The 27,959-nt window shown below is 33.7% G+C and overlaps 1 protein-coding gene across 1 annotated transcript in view; it reads left to right on the top strand.

Annotated features, from left to right (window-relative positions):
• Positions 1 to 27,959, top strand: part of rg (A kinase anchor protein rugose) — a 1,091,579-nt gene extending 1,063,620 nt beyond the window's left edge. The window contains exons 51-55 of the mRNA XM_075379107.1: positions 953 to 1,120; positions 10,475 to 10,738; positions 13,471 to 13,667; positions 15,979 to 16,130; positions 21,170 to 27,959. Of these exons, the coding sequence (XP_075235222.1) occupies positions 953 to 1,120; positions 10,475 to 10,738; positions 13,471 to 13,667; positions 15,979 to 16,130; positions 21,170 to 21,260 (872 nt within the window). The 3' untranslated portion in view covers positions 21,261 to 27,959. The remainder of the gene's footprint in view (positions 1 to 952; positions 1,121 to 10,474; positions 10,739 to 13,470; positions 13,668 to 15,978; positions 16,131 to 21,169) is intronic.

Below are 27,959 nucleotides of genomic sequence, written 5' to 3' on the forward strand. Positions count from 1 at the left end.
CCTGGAAAGGAAAGTTAATAGAAAAGATGAAGACTGGAAACTACAAGAGAATGAAGGAGAAGGCTTAGCACAGAAATGGATGAAGACAACGTTGGCATAAGGGGCCTGCCAACTGATGACATCATTACCAGATGATGATGATAAGAAAACACATAAGTTTTCAAATATGAAGTCATCGAATTCTGAGAAAATGTAGGGTATTAGTGATACAAAGTATTACGTGAAGGAAAAAACGGATTTTGAAGAATAGAAAGAAATATTTTGGAGTGAGAAGTAAATGGAAAAAGAGACTACCATTTGGTCAGTACAATGAAAGGGATGTAAGAACAGGTGAAATAGAGATGTTTGGCTATTAGTGGATAAAAATTTACTAATAAATGTAATGTCTACTTCATTGCCCAAGCCAGTAGATTGAATACTGAGCATTAGAAATCACAGCAGAGAATGTTTCCCTATTCAATTATTACGGTATAATAATATATTGCTTTACTCTTCTAGAAAGGATTGTATTTTTATTAAAATAATTTTTTTTATGCTATGATAAATGTAAATTATCAGAAGTACAGGAGGTACAATTGAGAGTTGCTTTCTCCGAGAGTAGTGGTGGTGTTTCCTGTGGTGAGTATAGTGAAGGTATCAATGGATAGATGAGTCTCACATTTTACTGACTTGCATATCACTACTTTATGCAAGTCAGTATGGTTATGGAAACCACTTTAAACCTCGCTTTCTGTAATAATCCTGGCATAAGTACTTTTTTTTCTTGAGTATGGTTGTCATTTTTAGAGTTCATCATGTCTCTTGCTGGATTTACTATAACTGATCTGGTTTTACACGTAATGAAACAACAAAATAATCATTGCTTACTTTTCTAGTTTCTATTACTTATTTTAATAATGTAACTATCTCATATAACGCTGCATGTGTAAATTATTTTTTTATATCTTTTCAGTACAAACTGGTAACAACAATAATAATGTTATGCGAAGACATCTTGGTGATAATTTTAGTCAAAAATTAAGGATTCGTTCAAACTGTTTTGTTACAACTGTCGATAGCCGTTTTCTTATCGCTGCTGGATTTTGGGATAATTCATTCAGAGTTTTCTCTACTGATACAGGTTCATACTTATTTATATTTTTATTTTAAATATGATTCATAGTGTTAATGTTGTTAATGTAAATAGAACAAGTCCTTTGATTTTTTTTTAATTTATTACATAATTCTATCTTTATTTTAGAAAACTAAAGGAATTGGCGTATTATGTTATCAACTTTTGGATTAATAAACTTTACAATTCAGAATTATTTTCTCAAAAAAGCTGTAGCCAGTTATATGCCAATTAAGAGGTTATATGTCAATATTTAACATGATTTTTATGGTTCTAAGCTTTTACCTGCTTGAGTCAATAAAGGTATATCTAAATATTAAAAATATGTACATATAAATTGACCAGTTGTTTAAATTTAACTTAATTTTAAATGATTTACCAAAGGTTAAAGATGGATCTGTTCTGTAAATGAAATGTTCAACGATACAGTTTAAGAGATTTTGTTATATATTTACTTACTGGTTACTTCAGGGCTATGACGGCAACAGTAGCGAGACCTGCTCAACATATATTATAAATGTGTGTTTTATATTCCTTGAATTATAATAGGTTGTATTGTAATCATAAGGGTCTGTTGATTGTAGACAAATAAAAACGAATGAATATTTGTTTATAATGGTGGGTATTCCAAACAGCATTGTCAATGACCTTCAAAGTCAGCTTCATTCACATTTGTTCACTTTCATTCATCTAGAACAGATCAGTTTTTAACATCAGGCTTTGAAGACCTAAGCAGCTGTTTAATTTTAATTTTATTTATTTAATATAAAATTTTAAAGTCTTACCTTTTTTACGATAAGTATTGTAAACATATATAATGTCTCATTTTAAGGTAAAAGCTGTAAATTTTCCCATAATACATTTGTTAGTAAAGTGAGATGTAATTACGGCATAGAAAACGTGTTAATCAATGGTAGATAAATATAAAAGTTTAACATATATATTTTTTCAATATCATTTTTTAATAAAATGTGTATATTTACATTAAATTTCTTATGATGTTAGATTTAAATTTGTATTTAGAAAAAAGAAGTTTGTGAATTTTGATGTTCAAATGATCAAGATCTTTCTGTGTATTATGTAGGCACTTTATGTTAATCAAAAATTAAAATAATTTAAGTAGCAAACATTAAATGTTTGCTACTTAAATTATTTTAAGGGATAAAATCCCTTTTAATGTGGGCAGTATAAATAGTTTGAACCATTCATACCTTTCTTGATTGTTAATGTGTAACTTTCTTCCTACCGCCTAGCCTAAGTTATATATTTACTGGTTATAAGTATGTAATTGAATTACATTGTTGCTAAAATTTTGTTAAATACAGTTGATTTTTGTGGAAAATTCTAAAAGATAAACATTAACATCCTGTATGTTAATGTAATTGATATTTTAAGCAGTTAAGATGAATAATTTATGGTTAATTATTTAGATAGATCAAAAACTAATTTTATTGTTTTTAAGAGAGTTCATATTGATTTAATATGTATATACTCTTCAGGAATCAAAATGATTTTCTTAATTGTAAAAATAAAGCTGTTAAGTCTATATATAGATCAAAATGTTTTAACACTTAATTGTTATAATACAATATAATGTTTTAGTTCAAAAGTTTTACGCAGATGACTGGTATGGATAGATTAATTATTTATTATACGAGAGATGTTCAATAATTAACGAGACTAATTGATGTAGAGAAAAAACTATTTATTCAATGACATTGAAACTTACACTACTTTTCAACATAATATCAAGCAACATGTACACTCTTGTTCCACCATTCTGTGAGCTTTATGATTCCCACAGCATAAAAGTCTTGCTGTTTGAACCATTTGTGAATCGTATTTTTGACACTTTGTTTGTCGACAAACTTCTTACTGCATGAAAACTCTTTGAATAGGCTGAACAAATGAAAATTGGATGGGGCGAGGCCTGGGCTGTAAGGAGGATGTGGCAACATCTCCCAACCCAACTTTATAGGCTTGAGTCTACTGACTTGGAACCCATCTCAAACACGTTTTTTAATAATTCAACATGTCATGAATGAATGTGGTTCCCACCGCGTATTATACAAACTAGCTTATTTAATATTACACAAACTAGCAAATTTGGAAAATTTTGGCTTGCCTGTCTTCGTGAATAAGATCATTTATGTGATTTTGGAGCACAGTAGATGAATTTTCAACTGGTCTTCCAGAGCAGTGGAGATCAGTCACACTTGTTCTGCCTGAATTAAACTGTTCCTCCTACTAATACACGTTGCTGTGGTTTAAACACCTTTCACATATTGTTTCAGCATTCTTGAGTAAATTTCTGCCAATTTCACACCTTCTTTCTGATAGCAAAAATCTTATCACTGAATGTTGCTCTTCTGGCATACACATTTCAAGCAGAGCTGACATTCTGAAACCAACAAAAGAGGTTATGTTTAGATTAATTATGACCGAACATCTGATTAAGTGTGTTGCTAATTTGACCATCAAAAAGTTTCATTGTCATTGAATGAATTGTTTTTTCTCTATATCAGTTTGTCTTGTTAATTATTGAATATTCCTTGTACTTATTTTCTCATATGTAGGTTATTTATTAAGTAATTGACCTGGTAATACCACCTGGGAAAAAAATTTATTAAATTTAAAAAAAGAATATTAAGAATTATGAAAAATTCTATGTTTAGAGATCATTATTAGCCAATAATTGAATAATATAAACAACAAATATAAAACAAATAACAAATATAAAAAATATAAAACATTTCTGTCAGAACTTTCCACTTTACGTATGTTAGTTTATACTCTTTGTGTGCAAATCGACTAAACATTCACGTAACACTTGAGGTAAGGTTACATCAGGTATAAAAGCTTAGTTGAGTAGTGACTCGGTCCGATAAGCAGTTAGATTCGGTGTATCCCGTACGGGTGATAATATCAGTGGTTTTTCATAGTTTTCGGTAGTTATTAGTGTTTAGTGATAAAATATAGGTTTAGACGAGTGGATTAAGGCATAAAACGTTCAAATCGGTTAGAAATTACAGTAGATATAAGGTTTTTTAGTTTAAATATGGACCGCATGGCGGTCGTATTAAGTGAAATTTTAAACAGTGCCAATTAGTGTAGAATAGTTTGTAGTTGTTAGTGTTTGACAAGACGATCATTTTAAGACATCAACCGTGGAAATCGGTTCGTGGGAAGGCGTGATATTAACGTTTAATATCACGCCCCGTGTATCACCCCGTTGCGGGGTGTAGTGCAGCAACGACAGAGGAAGAGAGGGCCTTCCGACGGTCAAGGAAGACGTTGCGCTCACCGCGCCCCCCGCTGACTTCCTCCACCGACCAGTCAGAGGAGGAGGCAACGGACGAGACGGTTTTGGGCAAGCTCAGGGCGCGGAAGCGCAGGAAGGAGGTGAGTGAAGACGCGGAAGAGGCCCACCACCCGACCATGAAGTCGCTTCTGGAAGAAATTCAGGTCCTGCTGCTTCTATGTGAGGCGAGCCCAGAAGTGAGCGACATTTTCAAGGAGACGGCCGGCAGAGTCATGGAAAAGGCGCAAAGGGTTGCGACGACGATGCAGGGCACTCGAGGGACTGCGAACCTGGACAATAAGCATACCCAGACGGCAGGGTCGGATCTCGCCGCGATCCAGGCAGCGCTGAAGAAGGGGGAGGTCCAAGACCTGAAGGAGCTTGCTAAAAAAAGGTGGCCCCAACAGGCCTTCGAGCTAGTCGAGGAGGTGCGGGGCTTACACAAGGCGGATGACGAGCGTGCATGTGTCTATGTGCTGGACCTTGAGAGCGACAAGAAGTCAAAAATAGCTTGCCGGGTCTGCGACCTGGCACCCGGTATAAAGAGGAAGCTGAACAGTGGCGCTATGCTCCCAGGCACTGTGGTGCGACATGTCGGGAAACCTGTACGTGATACCAGTTAAAGGGGAAGACATAACTGCTGTCGATTGGTTGCTATCTGGTCTGGAAACCGTTTCAACGTACGAGGTACACCCGGTGACTGTTGCGGCGCCAGAGGGTAAACTGCGTAGCATAGTTAAAAACACCCTGGAATTCTGAGCAAGAAAGCATAAAAGGAAGGTTACTATGTTTCACTCAGGGGACCCGACCTAGGAACGGCGTGAGAGGCAGACCGAGACCGTGGTCCTACGGCAGACGGGCAAGTCCTATGCAGAGCTACTACGCCAAGTGAAGGTAACAGTGGGAGAGGAACTGGCTCCTAACATACTCTCAGTTCGTAAAGGCAGGGGCGAGGATGTCGAGGTACGGGTGCGGGCGGGGACCAACTCTGCCAAATCCCTACGAGAGAAAATGGCACAGAAGGCGCCAGAGGTGAAGATTGGTGGGAAAGGGCAGTTGGACAGAAAAGAGGTTGTCCACATTAGAGACCTTGACGCTGAAGTGACTAAGGAGGAGGTGATGGCGGCGGTACAACGCGTGCTGGAGGGAAAGACGTCTGCTAGGATCACGTCGGTCCGCCAAGCATATGGACAAACGCAGAACGCCACTGTGGTGCTGCCGTTGGAAGAGGCGAAGAGGCTTACGTCCACCGGGAGGCTCCTTGTAGGGTGGCAATCGTATCGAGCGGAGATACGAAGACCAGATGTTAACTGCTTTCGCTGTTGGGAGACGGGTCATGTTGCGGCACACTGCACGGGTCCCGATAGGAGAGCCTGTTGTTACAATTGCGGGGCGACGGGGCACAAGAGGGCAGAGTGCCGGGAACCCACCAAATGCGTGGGTTGTGGAGTGATTGGGCATAGACTGGGTAGCAGGGACTGTAAACACGTTCGGAAATGAAGTGTTTACATCTCAACGTAAACAGAGCTGTGGCTGCCCATGACTTGGCATGGGCGGCAGCGCTGGTTGGAGGATACAACCTACTGCTGGTCGTGGAACCTAATCAGCGACTGGTTAACTCAGTCCACTGGTATGTTGACCAGGATGGCGATGCTGCTATACGGAATGTCACCGGCAGGTTTGCAGTCACGAAGGTAGTTAGAGGTAGAGGGTTCGTGGCTGTAGACATCCATCAACTCACGGTGATCAATGGGTACATCTCTCCCAACAGCGGAATGGATCGACATGAAGAATTCATCGGAAACCTGGAGGAATGCATACGAAGGGCTGGGTTCCCGGTACTTTTGACCGGGGACTTCAACTCCGAATGCACTGAACTCGGAGGGTGCCGGTCCACGCGCAGAGGCTACACCCTAGCTACAATGCTTGGGGCCGCGGGACTGGTGGTCATGAACACGCCTAGGGTGCCTACATACGACGCAAGGGGTGATGGATCGGTGTTGGATCTGACAGCGGCCTCAGATAGGGTGGCAAGAAGGATAGTGGGCTGGCAGGTAGTAGAAGATGATTTTGCCAGCGACCACAAGGCCATAATTTTTGAAATACAAGGAGGCGGAAGGGGTCTAAAGGAACAGGACCCTATCTGGAGGCCGTCGGAACAGCAGGCTGCGACGGTAGCGGATAGGACGGCGGCAGAGGTGGCCCGTAGGCGTGTTCACACCCCCGAGGAATTCATGGCCATCCTACAGGGGGAATGTGTGAAACAGCGGCCACAGCCTGGAAGACGCGTAAAGAATGTTTACTGGTGGAACAGGGACATTGCGAGACTGCGTGGTGAAACCAAAACAGCAAGGCGGAGGATGCAGCGCGCACGACGGAGGGACTCTGAGCGCCTACAGGAGGAAACGAAGGTGTTCCACGCGGCACGAAGAAGCCTTTGTAGAGCCATTAAGGCTGCCAAACAAGAGGCGTGGCAACACCTCGTGGAAGACCTGGAGCAAGATCCGTGGGGCAGGGCCTACCAGATCGTCACCAAGAAGTTTGGTAGGCGCCTGGCCCCATTGACAAGGGAATAGTCTCTCACAGCGATAACGGAGCTCTTCCACGTCGAAGAGGAGGAATGGGAACCGATAGCTGGTGATCAACAAAGGCGCTTCACTGTAGAAGAACTACAGTGGGCGTCCAAGAAGATGAGCCTGCGGAAGAGCCCGGGCCCAGATAACATCCCTGGGTCCATCGTGAAGGTGTTGGTGGATAGGCACCCGTGGACGGTGTTAGACATGTTCAGTGGGGCATTGTCCACGGGGAGTTTTCCCGGCTGTTGGAAGGAGGCCAGGTTGGTCCTCCTCCCGAAACCGGGAGCCGAAGAAACCAGGAAATACCGGCCGATCTGCCTCATCAACACGATGGGAAAGCTGTATGAGAGACTGATCGCTGAAAGACTGCGGTCGGAGATTGAGGCGGGCGGAGGTCTTTCCCCAGACCAGTACGGCTTCGTTCGGGGAAGATCGACCGTCGACGCCGTCCGACGGGTGCTAGAGTGGGCCAGAGTTCAGTCGGCAGGCACGTGGCGACGAAGGAAAATCCCATTGATCATTCTCCTATACATCAGGAATGCATTTAACAGCGTGCCATGGGGAGTGATCATGGGAATACTCCGGGAGAGGGGGATCAGCGGCTACTTGCTCGCCGTAATAAATGACTATCTGCATGAGAGATCTCTGCAGGTACGCACAGAGGAAGGAGAAGATGACTTCAACATGTTTGGAGGCGTTCCGCAGGGGTCGGTGCTTGTGCCTCTTCTTTGGAACATCGCGTACGACGGCCTTCTGCGGGAAGAACTCCCGGAAGGATGCCAGTCGGTCGCGTACGCAGATGACCTCGCGCTGATGGTGTCGGGACGGACGGAGGAGGAGGTAGAAGATAAGGCAAACTTGGCGGTGGCAGTCGTCAGCAGATGGCTGGGGGAGAGAGGACTACGACTGGCACCGCACAAGACGGCAGCTGTCCCGATCACCGGCAGAAGAAGACTGAGGGGAATGTCCTTCATGGTAGACGACGTACGGGTCCACACGTCCGATTGCGCTAAGTACCTGGGCGTGTGGATTGACAAGAATGGGCTGTCTAACACCCACCTCAGAGAGGTCACGAAGAGGGCCGAGCAGATACAAGACGCTCTACAAAAACTAATGGGCAACAAGAGCGGACCACGAGCGAGCAAGCGACGGCTGATCCTTTCAGTGGTTTCCTCCGTCTTGCTGTACGCGGTCCCGGCCTGGAAGGACGCACTTTCGAGAAAGAAGAACGTACGGATGCTAGCCTCCCTTACTAGAAGAGAGGCGATACGCATAACATCGGCGTACAGCACCGTATCTGGATGCGCAGTGGCAGTCATCGCAGGGGTGCCTCCCATCGTGCTGCGGGCCACGCAGCTGGTCTCCACATACGAAGGGACGCCGAAGGCGGAAGCCGGGAGGCAGCTGATGGTCAACTGGCAGGAGATGTGGAGAACGGCTACGGCTGGGGCATGGACCAGGAGACTGATCCCGGACTTGGGACCGTGGGTCAGGCGGAGGCATGGGGAGGTAGATTACTTCCTCACGCAGTTCCTGTCTGGACACGGAGAGTTCGGGGTCTACCTTCATCGGTTCAAGAGAAGACGGACACCGAGGTGCTTCTACTGCGGTCAGGATGACACGCCGGAGCACACCTTTTACGAGTGCGAAAGGTGGGCTGTGGTCCGGCGTAGGCATGGCACAGATGGCCTCACTCCAGAAACAACTGTAGCTCACATGCTGAAAGGGAAGAGAGAATGGGATGCGGTACAGAGCACGGTGGCTAGCATCCTGAAGACGAAGGAGGTACATGGAAGAGAGTGGGGAGAAGACTTCTAGGCGCGGGTAAGCAGCAATTTCCCTAGCAAGTATACTGTGTGTTTCTTCTACTATATATATTATTTTTGTATTGTATTGTGAATTCATTGTCACTGTGGTTGGTACTCTACGGCCGGCTCGAGATGACAAGCACGATCGCTTCGACCGTGTGCAGGAGGGCCACGGCTAGAGGTGACATCGCCGAAGAGACAACATGAAGTGTGGGTTTCATTTATTATGTATTTTCCTTGTATTGTATGATTGTGGTATTATTTTATTTTATTGATTGTGTTCCTTCTAACGGTTACGAGGGCACTCACAGCGAACGTGCCCGCGGACTGCGGAAGGAGGAATAAGTTCAGACGCCAACGTGATGGGCTGCAACTGAAGGGAGGGTTCTTCGCTATTGTCCTGATTGTGTTTTATTTATCTTATTTTATGTCATTTTATTGAGTTGTTTTGTGTTTTGCTGCTGGTTGAGGAGTGCAATCGCAGCCAACGTGATAGTGGTGGCTGACTGCGACGAGAGCTGCCGCAGCAGCGGGAAGTTACTGTGTTTACTGAATTTTATTTTATTGTAGTGTGTATTTCATTTCTTTTGTTTATGTTTTTGTGCTTATATTGCTGGCGGGATGGCATACACGATCACTGCGACCGTGTGTAGGAAGGCCACGACCAGCGGTGACGAAGCCGAAGAATGAGACGGATGGGAAGAATAGACTTTTATTAATTATGTATTCTGTATGGGTGTGTTACTAGGCTTAACTGCGTTTTCCTGATGGCGGCTAAGTGGTGGTGTGAGTGTGTTTTATTACTTGTGTTGTGTCCTGCGGATGGGTGAAAAAAAAAAATAATAATAAATAAATAAATAAAATAAAATACAGGGGGCGAATCGTGGTCGCCGTGCAGGGCCAGGGAGGCAGCCTGGATGCAGAGGACGCTTTGGCTCCTTCATATGCAAGAATGAAGGTCAGTTGGGGTGCTCCGATGATGCATTTGGGACCCTCAGGTGTGAGAGGGGGACGCGGCGGTTTGCCGGCTTCGCGCAATGCGTAGCCGGCAACCTAGTGTAGGGACGGGAAGGGTAGCCTCTAAGTGGAGGGATGTAGTGGTCGTCCAGAAGGGAGGGCTGCTGCATCTTGATGAAACTGAGAGGACCCCGATGGGATGCCAAAGAAAAGGCAAGACAGGGGGGCAGTCGACTGCCACGACACTCCGACATTCCTGCGCATAGCCTAACGGCGGAGGCCGGGGATGTTGGGGGTGTTTAAGAACAAAAAAAAAAAAAAAGTATAAAAGCTTACCTAAAGTAATGATATCACAAAGAAAGATGTAAAATCCTTCTCTCAGATTTAACAAACTTTTTAAATAATATGGAATAATTAACTGTGCTCTTTGCAGAGAAAATTTTTATCTTAAATACAGCTTAAATAAAATTACATTTTACTTTATATAACATGTGTGGGAAGTTTTTAGTGTGTAATTGTTTATTCTAGTTGTATTTATTTACATAAATACAATATGTTGATTTAATCTGATTCTAGTTTTTAACAGCAGTTTTATTATATATTTATTAATATAAAACAAATAATATATTGTTATTGCTGTCATAAGTTTATGTTAAGTGTAACTTGTAAGTTACCTATATTAATTACTTAGTATATTTATTGTTCTACTTTTATTTTACAGCTAAAATTGTACAGATAGTTTTTGGTCATTACGGTGTAGTTACTTGTTTGTCAAGATCAGAATGTAATATTACATCAGATTGTTATATCGCATCTGGATCAGCAGATTGCACTGTATTATTATGGCACTGGAATGCTAGGTCACAAACTATTATGGGTGAAGGCGATATACCGACACCTCGTGCAACACTTACCGGTCATGAACAACCGGTCGCCGCTGTCGTTATATCTGCTGAACTTGGATTAGTTGTTTCCGGATCGATCGGTAAGTTTTGATTCATTAGGTTTTAATTAAGATAATTATTATTATTATATGTACTTTGACTGACTTCAAAATTATACTAAAAGATGTATCCATTTCTGTTTTTCTTTGGAAAGGAAATATGTTAACTTTTCTTTTGCTAAAAGTGTAAATTACAGTTTTGTCATTGTTATGCTATAATCAAGTATCCTAATCGGTGAAGAAGACAGTGGAAAATCTTTTCACCACTAACTATTTTGTTTGTATCTGATGGAGAGTGTGTTATTCTTGAGCATTTTTTTATTTCTCCCATCGTTGCCTTTAAGCAGTATAGGTAAGATTCTGACATATTTTAAAGGAAATAAATGCAAAGAAATATGCTATTATAATATATTGATCTCAAAGTCCAGGAAACAAACAGAATTAATTTTATTTAATGACATTTCCATATTTTAGGTTAGTGGTACTTCAGTAGTCAGTTGAACAGTTTGCTCTATCACTTATTGTAACTATTTATCAATGCAAGGTTATATATATATAATATATAAATTCCATTAAATAAACTACCTAGTATAGAATATTGAGATAAGACATACCTTACCTTAATTTTTCATGAAAATACTTTTGTGGGATCCCGTATCCTCACTTGTGATTGAAATAATTCCATTATTGCATAATAAAAATACTAAAATAATGAAAATTTTATGTTAATTTACATGAGTGCTGCTATCTGTTGCAGTTTCTATGACTGTCTCACTTGAACACTGTGATGGTTTATGAAATTGAAATTTTGTTTGTATTTATATAATATTTTTCATGTATATTAGTTTTATGTTATATTTTACATAAAACATAAAATGATTGCCAAGTGGCGGCACAGAAAGAACAGCATAGCAATTTTTTAATAACAGTAAGTTGTAAAGATACTTTTCAAGAAGATGCCCGCAACTGATCTGTAGTTAGTCAATTGTCAGTTAGTTGTTAGATGGCGCTACTGAAAGGAGAAATAAATAAATTAAAATTATAATCTAACTTTATTTATTATAAATAAATATAATTATAAATATAATCTAACCAAACTTAACCTACGTTCCCTTTGCCCGCTAACATTGACTAGCGAGCAAAGCAAGTGTAGATTAAGTTTGGTTTGATTATATTTATAAATTTAGATTTATTTATTCTAAAAATTTATATATATATAAGTATAGTTAAGTATTAAATACAGTATAGTTAAATTTATTATACAGCGTACCTTCAATTTACACAGGTATTATGTTCCAGAAAATTTCGCATATAATGAAATTGTGTAAATTGAGACTCACATTTAATGCAGAAACAGGTTAGGTGCTTGTTATGTTATACAGTAAATTACTGTACTTTATTTTACTATTTTATTATTACAGTATCACTGTATTATTTTAATGATATTGCTGTACAATATATGTACTTAAAAAGAAAAAAAATATATATAATATTTATTTTCTCCTTTCAGTGGTACCATCTAACAGCTAATTTTTTTACTGAACATTTTGATCTTTTTGCAACTCTAATCTAAATGTTGCATAGTATAGTCAATTAATATTAACAAAACGCAATGAGATATTTTAAATAAAAATTTTTGCCAACCCTTTATTGATTTTTTTTAGCTGAATAATCACTGTCATGATATCATGTAAGTTACTATCATGTTATTGACAGAAAATATACATTTATAATGTATATACAGTACATGTAAATGTGTTCATTCATAAATTATTAATAAATAATAGTAATAAGTTTTTATCTTGAAAAATGCCAAAATTTCCATTTTAAAATTTTCGTTGTTTAAGGCTTAAGGGATGCTTGATGTTGAAGCTGTTTGATCATAAGTAATTCGTTCAATTAGATTTGTGCACCTCATGATGAAGACACTTTGTTCTTAATATACCACCAGTTACTCAGTTCATTGATAAAACTTATTGGCATTATTATTACAATGTTATTAAAAAGGTACAACAAACAGCACTTTTCTGTGATGTACTTGGTGTTTGGGATATTGATTTTAAAAATATAAGTAAATCGATACCACCAGTGTTAAAATGATTGTAACACTTCTTAAGTACCATTGGTATTATTTACATTAAGTTCTTTCATAAAATATTTTCCTGCTTTATCCCTAATTCAATTCTATATCTAGATAGGAATATCATTATGTTGGGTTAATGTCCATTTTGCTATATTGTTGTTGTTTTACCTTGAATTAGAGTTGCTGTTCATTTAGTAACTGCTAATGCAACTGATCTTTATTTTAATAAACTGCTGCTAGTAGTAATAAATAAAATAAAAGAACATTAAATGTAATTACTTTGCTGATTTATATTCCAGAAGAAAGCTTTTTAATTTGTTTTTCCTCCTATACTGTTCAGATAACTCAGCAATTCAAATAAAGTTGTTTTGATTATTTTTATTGCACTAATATGACATAATGTGTTATTTTATTTTTACATTTACATTTTATTTTACTTTTAACATAATAAAACAAAAATAAAAATAACTTATAGAAATAATCAAACTCCTGTGTTAAAAATCTATAATAGAACATTATACAGATTTTGTTAAACTATTTCAAGGTACATAAAGAAGAAAAGATTTACAGCATATAATGAGATGTCAGATTTCGTAATATTATGGTTGTATTGGCTTATAATGTATATATTGACGACCTAATTAAAATACTATAATTATTGTGCTAATAAAGCGTAATTATTTTTTAACAGCTGGTCCAGTACTTGTCCATACAACATTTGGTGATTTGTTACGTTGTCTTGAAGCACCGCTTGGTTTTGTCAGCCCTGAAAATATCGCTATGTCTCGTGAAGGTGTTATTGTTGTCAATTATGAACGTGGTAACATCGCTGCTTTCACAATAAATGGTAAACGATTGCGACATGAAAGCCATAATGACAACCTTCAGGTATGTCTGACTATTATTATTTATTTATTTGAAATGTGAACACCGCATTATTGATAATGTTTTGATAAAATTCTTTGGGATTTTAATTTCATTACAGAAATATGAAACATTTACTTTTAACATAGTTTGTTTTTTTTTAAATTATAGATTTTGCAGGTTTTCTTAATTATTAAAAAGAAAGTTTTTGTTTTTTAAAAAACAAACATAATGAGATGAGTAACCTATATTATGTCCAGCCATTGTTTCTTATTCTGTTGTCCCTTGACAAATTATATATATGTATATCATTAAATATTGTTTTTATTTTCATTTACTGATATAAATCTACCAGCATTGAATTATTTATCCATTTTTTTTGTACATTACATTGAAATAGTGATTTTTTTTCATCTGTGCAAAGATTCTAACATTCAATTATTTTTTGAAAAAAATAAGCAGCCCACTTCTTTAAAACCATCTCATCCAGAGCTACCTAGCTTTTAAATAGCAGTTTATAAACATCAATTGTAATGTTTCAGTGTAGATGAAACATTAAACTAAATGAAGTTTAATAAAATTTTGTTTGCTATGTGTAAAAATGCCCAGTTAAAAAAATAAAATTTAGAAAAGAATGTATATTATTTAGATACTTTGTTATCTGATCTAGTTAAAATATTTTAGAATTAAATAACAAAACAATCTTCAGTAATAAATTTACTTTGTAGGAATTTTGTAATAACAAAATAACTATTTGTAGGCAGTATTATTTTGAAAAAGAAAGTGAAGTGGACACTACATAACTTCCTTATACTTCCTTATATTAAATTACTTATTTATTAAATTAAACTTATTTCATTTGAAAGTGAGATACGATCCTCCAATTCTTTAATAAAGTGGACAGTTACACAATTGCTGAAATATCAGTTTTTATTAACATCAAATATTTATACAATTATTTATCCAGTAATCTTACATGAAATATTAGGTTTGAATAAAAGTCCCTTTATTACTTGTATTATTAGATTAGTATTATTCATATCTTCATGAGTACCTTGCTACTAATGAAGATAAACAAAAGTTTCAGATTTCTGGTGTGTCATATAAATAAAAGTTAATAAAACAATTCCGTTTAGTGAACTCCTGTATACTGGTTATAAATTTTAATTTTGACCTTACAGTGTAAAATATTCAGTTTGTAATATTCGATTATTTGACGAACAATCAAAAATTAAAAAGAAACAACCATATAGGAAAAAGAAACCTAACACGAAAAAGTACATCTAAAAAAAATGACAAGAAGATAAATATGAAGAGGAGGAAAATGTTAAAACCAAAGAAAGAATAAAAACTTTTGGTTCAGTCAATTGCAATCAAAAGGGGAGGTGCACAAATAGATGTTACAACAGTCCTAAATCCAAATTTCAGTATCCTACAACCAATCATTTTTGAGTTATGCGAGATACATACACATACATACTATTACATATATAATATGTACATACATACAGACGTCATGCCAAAACTAGTCAGAATTAATTCAGGAATGATCAAAATAGATATTTCTGTTGAAATCTGAAAACCGAAATTTTTTGCGATCATACTACTTTACTTCGTACCAGGAAGTAAAAAACAACCTAACAAAGGAAGCACATTTTATCATCATCATCACCATTTGGTGTTTTCCTGGTGGCAGGACCACTGTTGTTCTTTATCAATTCCTGTCCCAAGCCTAGTTTCCAATCTTCACCTCATCTGAAATATGAACTTCTTCCTTTTTCTTGTATCTTTCTACTGACCCTTCTGATGCATTTGTCAAGATTCCACTTCCTCTAATCATGTGTCCTAACTGGTTTCCTTTTACTTGTGTTCTTCCTGCATAAGAGCTCTTCTTTAATCCTGTTCATCACTTCCTCAGACCTCACTATCCGTCCATCTTACTTTCTCCATCCTTCTACATATCTGCATATCAAAGTCTCCAGTTCCTTTTCTTCTTCCTTATTGTTTATATTTACTTCTATACAAGACACTCCATACGTAGAATTTGGCTCACCTTTTCTTTAACTTTTAAGTCTAAACTTTTACTACATAGCAGTTTTCTCTTTTTACTGAAGGCTTCCTTGCCATCGCTATCTTTCTTTTTATTTCCATTGTGCATTTCTACCTTGTCACCATTGGCGCTTTTATTCTAGAAAAATTAATTAGGAAACTAGAAAATTATTATACTTCTGGTTCTAAAACAATTTATATTTTAGTATTTATTCTTTGATAATCAGGATAATTAATTCTTTGATTATTTTTAGTTTATAAACTTTTCTTAATTTTTTATTTACAGTGCCTGTTGCTAAGCCGAGATGGTGAATACCTTATGACTGGCGGTGATAAGGGTATTGTTGAAGTATGGAGAACATTTAATCTTGCTTTACTATATGCGTTCCATTCATGTGAAAGTAGTGTACGATCGCTGGCTTTATCTCATGACCAAAAGTAAGTACAATTTTTTTTCTTTAAGGATACTTCAAATTTCTACTTTGTTGGGGATTTTACATGTTATCTTTAGTATTAAAATGGAGCATTAGAATTGCAATCAGAAAAAGTGTGAACTAAAACTTCTAAACCACCAGTAGATTCAGCAGACATATGGTTACAAGTACAGATAGGTTACAAGCATTTATTATTGCTGTTCATTTTTGTAAATTAACTACTATTTTTTATAGTTATTAATACTGTTATTATTATTATTATCACATCACCACCACCACCATCACCAATCATCACCACCACCATCACCAATCATCACCAAACATTACCATCAATCATCTGTATTCAGTGAGGATGTTGTTATTTCATTTTTTTTATTTTAATCTGCATCCTGTCTTGGTGTTTTTTGAGTCGAAATCATACTGTATTAGCTGTTTCAGTAGTCTTGAATCTTGCTTCCTCATGATGTATCCAAAGAATCATAGTGTCCTCTTAAGCATGGTATCAGTGATGGGTTCTAACTTCATGACTTTGTTGGGTACAATCCACCATTGCTTGTCTTTCTGGTACTTTTTATCGATGCAAGTTTTTACAATTCTTCTTTCGATTTTCTGGAGTCTGTCTGTCTTTGATCGTTCATTCAGGTGAAAGAGTGTTTCTTCTGCATAAGTGGCTTCTGGTTTTAAAACTGTGTTGTAATGTCTTATTTTTGTGTTTATTGATAGATATTTTTGAAGTTCTAATATCTGTGATTTAGCTTCGTCAATGTCGTTTGCTAGCAGTGCCAAGTTGTCTGTGAAACCTAGACAGTTTGTTTTGATTTGGCATATTTTTACTTTTGGAGGGCATTTTTTTTAGTCATTCCCTCATTACCATTTCTAGAGGACAGTTGAATATGCCTTTGCATATTCCTGTTTTGATCTGAAGTGGTTCAGAGAGCTTGCCTCTGAATTTTACCTTCGACTTAGTGTTTGTGAGGGTCAGTTTTATCATGAATTAAATGTATAATACAATTTAACTAAAACAAAATGATATTTTTGTGCAAATATGTTGTTCAATTTTTATTAACCTTTTAAATGCGGGAAATCTATGCACAGGTTACTTCTGTACATATTTCATGGCCGCTTCCCCAGGCTTTTTCCTTATAGGTGTGTCAAAATTACAGTAAATTGTACAAAATATCTGTTGGTCACATAAACACTCTATGAATCATGAGACCTTGCCGTTGGTGAGGGGGCTTGAGTGCTCAGGGATACAGAGTAGCTGGACCGAAGGTGCAACCATATCGGAGAGGTATCTGTTGAGAGCCAGACTAAGGAATGATTCCTGAAAGAGGACAGCAGCTCTTTCAGTAATTGTTAGGGGCGTGAGTCAGAATGACTTAAACGGCCGTATTAACATCACTCAGTCCTCTGAGTACTGCGCAGCTGAAAGCAATGGAAAACTACAGCTGCTTTTTTTCCAAGAGAATGTGGCTCTCTGCATTTTCATATAGCAATGATGGAGTTCCTTGGTAAAATATTCCAGATGTAAACTAGTCCCCTGTTCGGATCTCCGGGTGGGGACTACTAAGGAAGGGGTCACCAGAAAATTAAAAAATAACATTCTACGAGTCTGAGCTTGGAATGTTAGAAGTTTAAAAAAGGTTGGTAGGCTAGAAAATTTAAAAAGGGAAATGGATAGGATAAATGTGGATGTAGTAGGAATTAGTGAGGTTCGGTGGGAAGAGGAAGGCGACTTTTGGTCAGGTGATTTTAGAATAATTAACTCAGCTTCAAATAATGGGCAGGCAGGAGTAGGTTTCATAATGAATAAAAAGATAGGGAAGAGAGTAGAGTATTTCAAAACGCATAGCGATAGAATCATTGTAATAAGGATAAAATCAAAACCTGAAAAAATGTTTTCAGTTTTCACTATATAAATTGTTGCTAAATATAAGACATAATTATTATTTATTTTATAAGTTATTAGTTTTATTTTATTAGTTATTTTTGTAATGCTCATTTAAAACATTTCATGTGTACTCGTCATCTAATCACCATTTCCTTTAAACAAAAAAAATACTTGATAGATTAAACAAATTGGTGTGTAATATTTATGAAAAAGGGGAATTTCCGTCAGATTTCAAAAAAGTGTTATAGTCATGATACCAAAGAAAGCAGGGGCAGATAAATGTGAAGAATACAGAACAATTAGTTTAACTAGTCATGCATCAAAAATCTTGACTAGAATTCTATACAGAAGAATTGAGTCCTCTCAAGAAGTGTTAGGAGAAGACCAATTTGGTTTCAGGAAAAGTATAGGGACAAGGGAAGCAATTTTAGTCCTCAGATTAATAGTAGAAGGAAGATTAAAGAAAAACAAACCAACATACTTGGCGTTTATAGACCTAGAAAAGGCATTCGATAACGTAGACTGGAATAAAATGTTCAACATTTAAAAAAAATTAGGGTTCAAATACAGAGATAGAAGAACAATTGCTAACATGTACAGGAACTAAACAGCAACAGTAATAATTGAAGAACATAAGAAAGAAGCCGTAATAAGAAAGGGCGTCCGACAAGGATGTTCCCTATCTCCGTTACTTTTTAATCTTTACATGGAACTAGCAGTTAATGATGTTAAAGAACAATTTAGATTCGGAGTAACAGTACAAGGTGAAAAGATAGATCCTACGATTTGCTGATGATATAGTAATTCTAGCCGAGTTAAAAGGATTTAGAAGAAACAATGAACGGCATAGATGAAGTCCTACGCAAGAACTATCGCATGAAAATAAACAAGAACAAAACAAAAGTAATGAAATGTAGTAGAAATAACAAAGATGGACCACTGAATGTGAAAATAGGAGGAGAAAATATTATGGAGGTAGAAGAATTTTGTTATTTGGGAAGTAGAATTACTAAAGATAAACGAAGCAGGAGCGATATAAAATGCTGAATAGCACAAGCGAAACGAGCCTTCAGTAAGAAATATAATTTGTTTACATCAAAAATTAATTTCAATGTTAGGAAAAGATTTTTGAAAGTATATGTTTGGAGTGTTGCTTTATACGGAAGTGAAACTTGGACAATCGGAGTATCTGAGAAGAAAAGATTAAAAGCTTTTGAAATGTGGTGCTATAGGAGAATGTTAAAAATAAGATGGGTGGATAAAGTGACAAATGAAGAGGTATTGCTGCGGCAAATAGATGAAGAAAGAAGCATTTGGAAAAATATAGTTAAAAGAAGAGACAGACTTATAGACCACATACTAAGGCATCCTGGACTAGTCGCTTTAATATTGGAAGGACAGGTAGAAGGAAAAAATTGTGTAGGCAGGCCACGTTTGGAATATGTAAAACAAATTGTTAGGGATGTAGGATGCAGAGGGTATACTGGAATGAAACGACTAGCACTAGATACCACTTTGCAATAAAATCGCCACATGAAAGCAACTTCAATGTACCATCGTCGTATTCTTCTGCCACCAGTCTATGTAGCCACTGATTAACAGGATTTTTAAGTTCATCGTCACCCATGAATTTCTTTTCGCTCAAAAATTATTTCAATTTCCCAAACAAATGGTAATCAGAAGGGGCTAAGCTTGGACTATAAGGTGGGTGATCGTAAATTTCCCATACAAATATTCTCAGTAAATCTTGTGATGGACCCGCAACATGTGGACATGTATTATCGTGCAGCAGGATGATGCCGTTGGTCACCTGCCCACGTCGCTGATTTTTAATGGCGTGCCATATCTTAAGTAGAGTTTTGCAGTAGGCTTCTGCAATTATAATCGTTCCACGTGGCATGAAATCAATCAGCCGTATGCCAAACCGATCTCAAAAATCTGTGGCCATCAGTTTGCATCTAACGGCTGTGGCTTGACCTTTCTCGGTGTGGTTGGTGATTGAGGATGATGCCATTCACTTGACTGCCATTTTCTCTCTGGTGTGTAATACGAAATCCATGTTTCATTGCCAGTAACAATTGAATTAAGGAACTCACCACCTTTTCATGTGTAGCGCATCAAAAATTCCAAAGCAGATCCCATTCGGATTTTTTTGTGACGTCTTGTTAAGAAATGCAGCACACAACGTGCACAAATCTTTCTGAAGCCTAAATGGTCACGAACAAAACTACCAATAAGAGCTTCTGAAACATCAGGAAAAAGAAGGACCTGATCAGAAATCGTTTAGCAATAATTTTTCTAATTTCATAAACGACGCGTCTCAACATGTCCTCGCTAATTATCGAGGGCCTCCTCGTTCGTTCTTCATCATACACATTAATTCTGTTATTTCTAAACGTTTCACACCATTTTTAGATGTTTCTTCCATTTATTACATTATCACCATACACAGCAACCAACTGCCCAAGTATTTCAACCGGCTTAAGGTTATGATGAATTAAAAAATGTGTGACTCCACTTGTTTCACAGATGGCTGCATCATAGATTTTTCTATTCATTTTGTAACGTAATACTCACATATAATCAAAGATTCTACAACGTGACAACTTGCAGACAACAATGCAGTTTGTACATTATTAGTGTGGTCACAAATGACAGGTTTACCAACCTTAACAAGAGAAATTTCCCAGTGGTCTTTACTTTAGAGTTATCCGTAGTGTATATATATATATATATATATATATATATATACATAATTATTTATTATATAATATGGTTTAATTATATACGTATATATATATATATATATATATATATATATATATACATGAAAGTTGTGTGAATGTTGTTACGGGTTTCATACTCAAATGTAGGCTGAAAAATAACATAAGAAGTGATAAACAAATTCTTATCTCCTGGTGTGCAGTTAGTGCACACTCTAGTATTGCAGCTCTTTTCAGTCAGCAATAAGGGTTGACATAGCTTGTAGCAAGGAGGTTAATAAAAAGAGATGAATTTTCTTTGTAACTACGTACATGTTTATCTTTTGTATAACTTAATCTATTTTAGATTAAGTTGATACATTTTTTTTTAATGTAATTAATAATAAGTTTCCATAATGATTAATTTTTTTTTAAACATTTTTGTTTTAGGTTTTTATTAGCCGGTTTGGCAAACGGTTCAATATATATGTTCCATATTGATTTTAACAGATGGCATCATGAATTTCAGCAACGTTACTGAGTATTATTTAAAGTTTATTTTTATAAATAAACTTCAATTGTATTTTTTTTTATAGAAGTAATTAATAATAATTGAAAAATAAAGTAATTAAAAATAGTTTGTAATCAGTGGTTAACAATAATGATAATAAATATGTTATATATCATAATATGTTAATAACTTTTATTACCCTTTGTTATAGTTATTTTAGTATTATTATATGTTATCAGTAATTTGTATTATTGTGTTATATTATAATATTCTTTTCATTTAGATTAGATTTTATTCTATACTTATGGTGATGGATTCTGTGGTTTATATTTATTAAATTATAATTCTTCATTCATTTGGGAAATATCTTTGTATAATTTTGGAGCATATTTCATATTAAAGGGGTTTTTGTAATGTTTGTTTTCTTCTATAAATCTTGTTTTTCAGTGTTTAACATATAATATATTTGAAAGTAATCCTGTGCATGTGGCATTGACAGTAGAAGTGTCTTGCTTCACCTTGTGGTCGGAATATTCAATCAATTTGACTTTTTTTTTTTCCCCTTATTAACTGACCACAGAAGTAGAAGCTTCAGACAATTATAAAGTGCTGTCAAATGCCTGATTTCTGGAGTGTTATAACATAGCTATGTTATCAAATACTCGTAATTCCATTACATTCTTTGAAACAGAATAATCTTAAATTACTAATTGCATTACTAATGGTATTACATTACTATTACAAAAAACAATAGTTATTTTTATTTATTAGCTGGCTTTGAATTCTTTCATAGTTCATTTATATATATTTTTCTTTTTCACAATTTTACAGTGTAAGAACAATTTTATATTATTAAAATAATACAGTACAAAATAACAGTTAATGGATAATATGTTTCTGAAAATGTTATAGTGAAGATGCTATGAATCTTTAGTTACATTTCTTTACAAAATGCACAAGACGAATAAATTATAGTTTCATGAAATTTTAGCACGTATTTTAATGTTTAAAAAAAAATTTATATTTACTACCTTTCTTTCATTTTTTTAAATAAATTTATGGGTTTATAATTTTTTTTTTGTAATATTGACAGAGCCAGCTTTAAAAATATAATTGATGATTATGGTTTGAGAATGTGTAAATTTATAGTCTTTTTCTAAAGTTTTAACCATAAAAATATTTATAACTGTTTATGAGCTTGTTGAAACTGCTAGATTTAAAAAAATAGAATTTTTTTATAGACTTTTTACCCAGGATTAATTTTATCTACGTTGTACAGGTATATTTAAATAACTGAACTTTTATAATTTAGTCTATGTACTCTTTAATGACAGGTATGCTCCTATTATTTGTTTATGTGTATACTCCAGTTTAATATTGACTTATTATTATACGATTTATTTTAATGAGCTGTAAGTTTTACTGCACAGTACTGTACAATCTGTGTTTATTATTATTATTAATATATTTATATAATTGTTACCTTTGTTAATGAATACCTGTTAATTAATTATCTTTTTGTTATTTAATTATGCTTTTTGTAATTTTATATAATGTGAATTTTACTAGAAGAAAGCTGGTGATGTGAGTTCATTTCAGTATTTGGTTTACGTAATAATTAATCAGGTATAATAAAACATATTCATTTAGTGAAATGATTATCTTTTTCTTTGACAAAGTAGTCTTTGAAATGTTATGTTTTTTTTTTTAAATTTATTTATTGTCACATGCCATCGAGAGGATTTATTTTATGTTAATAACTTTTTATGTACTGTAGAATACTATTGCAGACAAATGTAATGAAATATATCACTTTATTTCCTATTGTTTCATTACTCAAAGTGGTTTTTTTTGTTCTTTACAAATTTAAATTTGCTTAGAGAATAAAATCACAGTCTATTTACCGCTCGTGAGTTGTGAGTTGTACCGCCAGTGAGTTGTGTTATGTGATTATTTTTATAAGAATAAAGCAGACGTTTCATTTAATTCCTAACTATGTAATGATTTTTAATCAGAGATAATAAATATAAAAACTCAATCATTTTAACTTGACAGTAATTTATATACCGTTATCAACTTATCAGAACTTGTGTATAATTTATGAAAATAAAAAAGCTAGATTGGTGTAGGTGGAACATCAGTTTTTCTTATAAGATAAAGATAAGATAGGCGTTTATACATTATATAACATAATCATGATCTTAATAAATCTAAAAAGAAATAGTAAGTAATGATTAAACAATAAAAACAATTTAAAAAGTAAATATATCTGAAGATGTAGATGATTACAAGTGTTTTTAAGGTTTTGAAAATTTATGTAATATTTTTACAACATGGCTATATGCTGATATACATTAATGGCATGGATATATTTTTTTGTTACTGTATATTGTAAAAATCCGAAAAAATAAATTCTGAATAAAATAAAATTTTGTGAATAAAAAGTTTATTGCTTATTTTCAGTTTGTCGATGGTTAACTGGAAGCAAATTTCAGTATTGTAATTGCAGAGGATAAACCAGATGTTGTTATAAATAATTAAATTCATACACTCTCGCATGATAATGAATTCAAGATTATAATAATAAGATTAAATAATTATTGAAAATGTTTTCCTATATTTAATTTATGTAGGTAACTGCGGTATATTTAATTTAACATTAAAGTTGGTTATTACTTAATTGTTATTTCAGAGTTCTTTTTAAGTTCTTCTTCTTTAGAATTTGAAATGGTTGTTAAAGATTTAAAATTTTCTTATTTTTTTACGCTTATGAACTCCATTAAAAACCTTTTTATGAACAGTTATATACAAGTTTTTAAATTTATTTTGATAAAAAAATTTTTCATTATTTTTATTATTTAAATAATATTACATATATTTACAATAGGAATGCTATATTAGCAGTGGAAAAATTTTAATATATATTTTTTTCATATGGTTATTGAAAATAAATAAATCAGAATGAGGCTGTAGTAGAGGTGATACAGACAAATTTGTAATTTTATTGTATTTAATAATATTTATAGGTTTTGTAATATTAATAAAAAAAAATTCTGTTTTTGGAAATACTCATTATTAATAAATGTAATATGAAAAAAGTCTGAGCCGTTGAGGTTGTTATCTCGTTAATCTAATAGTCTGTTTAATTTTCATTTGTTTTTAAAAAGACATTATAGTTATGTCACTTCAATAGTAATTGATAAGTTCTTTTTTGATTTTGAAATATACTTCTTTGTGATGCGTAATATTACTTTATGGAGTACTTCATTATTTATGTATAATATAGGCTTTTGTGTGAAACAGTTTGAAAACTCTTGTTAGCAAAGTACAACTGACATAATTTTATAAACCATGCAGACGATGAAAACTGAAGATAAAATGTATGCATATTGAGTAACAAACAATCCTAAATGTTACAAAAAATCATCACTAGATAACAGAAATATATTGACATATCAAAGCGTTACTCTAGTAGAATGATATAACGGATTACGGTTCGAGTTATACTCATTTCAAAGAAGTAATAGTTAAGTGCACAGCCTGGTTCTAGTCGTGCCGTATTTATAACATGTTGACATAACGTTTCACAGAACTAGAATAATAGGTATACAAAAATTTATACAAAAATCTTTAAGATTTTTAAAAATTATTTTTTAAAAGTAATTAATATATTTATTTAAAGTTTTAAAAATTATTTTTTGTATTAATTATAGTTTATAGTATTTATTCTTATAATTTTTGACTCCAGTACTCTGTTATATATAAAAAGAGTTTATTTTACCTATTTTTATATATAATAAATCTTTTTTATTTAATGTGTTAATTTTATAACTTATCTGCCAGTGAAAAATAAGACCTCATTATTAAAAAGCATTACATTAAAAAAAAACAATTTCAATTTTTTTTAAATTCAATTTTCATTGGTGTTCTCCATTAATTGACTAAAAAATTGTTATTCTTAGTTTCTGATTTATTTTCCAATAAACAACCTTGTTAAAAAGAAAATTTGTTAAATAATTTATCACTATAATAACTTCAGAAAAAAGTTTATTACGGATTGTACTGCATAGTTTTGTTTGTTATGCACAAATTTTGTTGAATTAAATAAATAATGTTTATTCATGATATTTTAAGAACAGGAGATTTGATTAAGATTTGAAGTTTTCCATTTTCCTTGTTTATTATGTATATAATAAAGTAAAAACATTGAATAATTTTAAAACCGGGGAAAAAATTGATATGTTGAATGAAAGAAATTATTACAATCATTTTTGTGTTATACAGTACAAAAATTTGTATACTGATATCGCACATCTAGGCTACTACATCATTTGAAGTAAATTTTTTTTTGTTTAATTAATCCACGGCAGCAAACAGGTTGTCATCATTTATTTTCTTTTTTAGTTTTCCTCTATTTTCATACTTTTTAATTTATAATAAAATAATAAAATTTGAGTTTTAAATTTAAATGGTATTGATGCAGATTGGATTATACTATTTGAAGGTTTAGGCTTCAAATGTTAAGCGGACTCTGTATAATCCTTCAACATTTGTAACATTTACTATTTCTACTGAAGTACCAATTCCACTGCCTTCTCGACCATGTAAATGTTGACAAGAGTGCAAAACATGCCCGTTCTGTCGCATTTGTCTGCGGAAGAAAGAGTATAACAAAAGATGTTTAATGTAATGGAAGTTGTTAAAAAAAAAAGTAGTGTAGCACTGACTTTAACTGGATTATACTACTTTTCTCATTATATGTAGAAATTGGTGGTTTGTAAGGTTGTTAAAACCATAGCGTTTTTTTTTTCTTTTATTAATATTTTTACTCGTATTTAAATTTTTAGAACATTGGTCGCTACAGGAATTAAGAAACCAATAAATATCACCGACATGAACTAAAATTGTTTTCTGTGTTATCTAAAGAATTATTCTATTGGGTGTAAAATCCTTTGTTTTCCAAAATGTTATTCCCAGAAATATTACAAATTTTGTGGAACTAACAGATTGTAAAATTTACAGTCTATAAATCTTATCTAGGTGTTTCAAGTTTTATTTCATTTTACACTTACAAAAAGAGTAATCGAAAATGTAACTGAACATTTAGTTTATTTATGTAGGGGTAGATCACAATGTTGTTATTTCAGCGGTTTCAAAAAATTTATTTTAAACAACTTATGAGATTAAATGGTACGTGTTTCTTAATTTCAACCAAAAAATAGATTCTGCGTTTAGAGGAGGCAGGTTTGGGGTTATTACCCCAAAAAGTATGATGGAGGGGCTTATTAGCCCCTCCATCATACTGTAAGTTAAAACAAAGTTAAAAAAATATGTAAAATTTTACATTTATTGAAATTATGAGCTCTTTTTTGTTTATTTTTTTATTGGTATAACCAGTTTTCAGTATGGACATATTAATATACTTCTATTTGTTATGTAAGAAAGTTGATGATTATTATTTTTAGATTTAGTAATATTTTATAAAACAGTTTTTACTGTTGCCATATGTATTAATCAAATATTTTAGTTTTATTACTTTGTATTTAAGTTATTCATACATTAAAGTTTTTATATAAATGCTCTTATTATTATATATTAATTGTGCATTATGAAATTATTTTCTTTAGTTTTTGTAGTAATTGATTTATTTGCTGTACTTAAAATGGATGTTGTACTTAATTTTTTAATGAGATCAGTATTTTCTTTATCAGTATTTATTGCTTAATTTTATACAATCAGTATTATCTTAATCGCAATAAAAACTTTAGCAGGGATTAGTAGGTCTGGCTATCCGATACACGTTAAAGCCATCAGGCTTGTGCAGCTAGCTAAACATAGTTTCCTGGATTTAATTCTCTATTACTTAATGTAGAAAGATAATCTACTTCTTTCTCTCTTCTATTAGATTCTCGATATAACTGCTTTTTGATAATTATATTTTTAATCTTAAAATCCTACAATACTTAGTTTCAGCATCGCATCTCATCTTATGTTATTTTATGGATTATGACTTCTTCATTAATAAACATCTTAATTACTTATTAATCATTGTATTGTATTAATTGTTTTATAATTTGTAAAATTTACAGAAGCACACATCCACTTCTGACTAGAAAGTGTTGTGGAACAGAACAACTATTTTCATATAATTTTTTTTTAATATTAAAAATAAAATTAGGGACTGGTTGCATAACCTGAAAACATTTTTTCTGTGAATTTGATGTGTATCCTATTTACTAAGGCCAATTTTATGAGAAAATTTAAAAAAGCTTCATCTGCCAACTACCGTTAATAAATGCTGATAATAATTTTGTTATTCTGTACAATTTATCATATAACTTTTTTCTTTTAAATAAACATTCCATTTACTATATTTGGATTATTTTTTTCTAGTGCAATAATTTGTGTACTTATCTTTTTGTAATTCTCTTTTAATTTTTAGGTATACTTTTGTTTGCTTAAATATGAGGAAGAATAGTTTTATGTTAATTTTATCGATCTAATTATGGATGCATTTTAATTTTTAGTATCAACATAACAGTTTCGATGGCAATTTATGTTATTATTATATAGTTATAAAAATGAATGAAATTTTTTTAAAAATAATCATTAAAACAAAATTGTATCATTTCTTTAAAATGTTATTTAATTTTGTTTATCATTCATGAGCAATTTTTTTAGTGTTTATGTAATTATGTACTTTTTGTTTTTTGAAATATACTTCTTTAT

This window comes from Lycorma delicatula, chromosome 11 (assembly GCF_047948215.1).
Source record: "Lycorma delicatula isolate Av1 chromosome 11, ASM4794821v1, whole genome shotgun sequence".
NCBI classification, from domain to species: domain Eukaryota; kingdom Metazoa; phylum Arthropoda; class Insecta; order Hemiptera; family Fulgoridae; genus Lycorma; species Lycorma delicatula.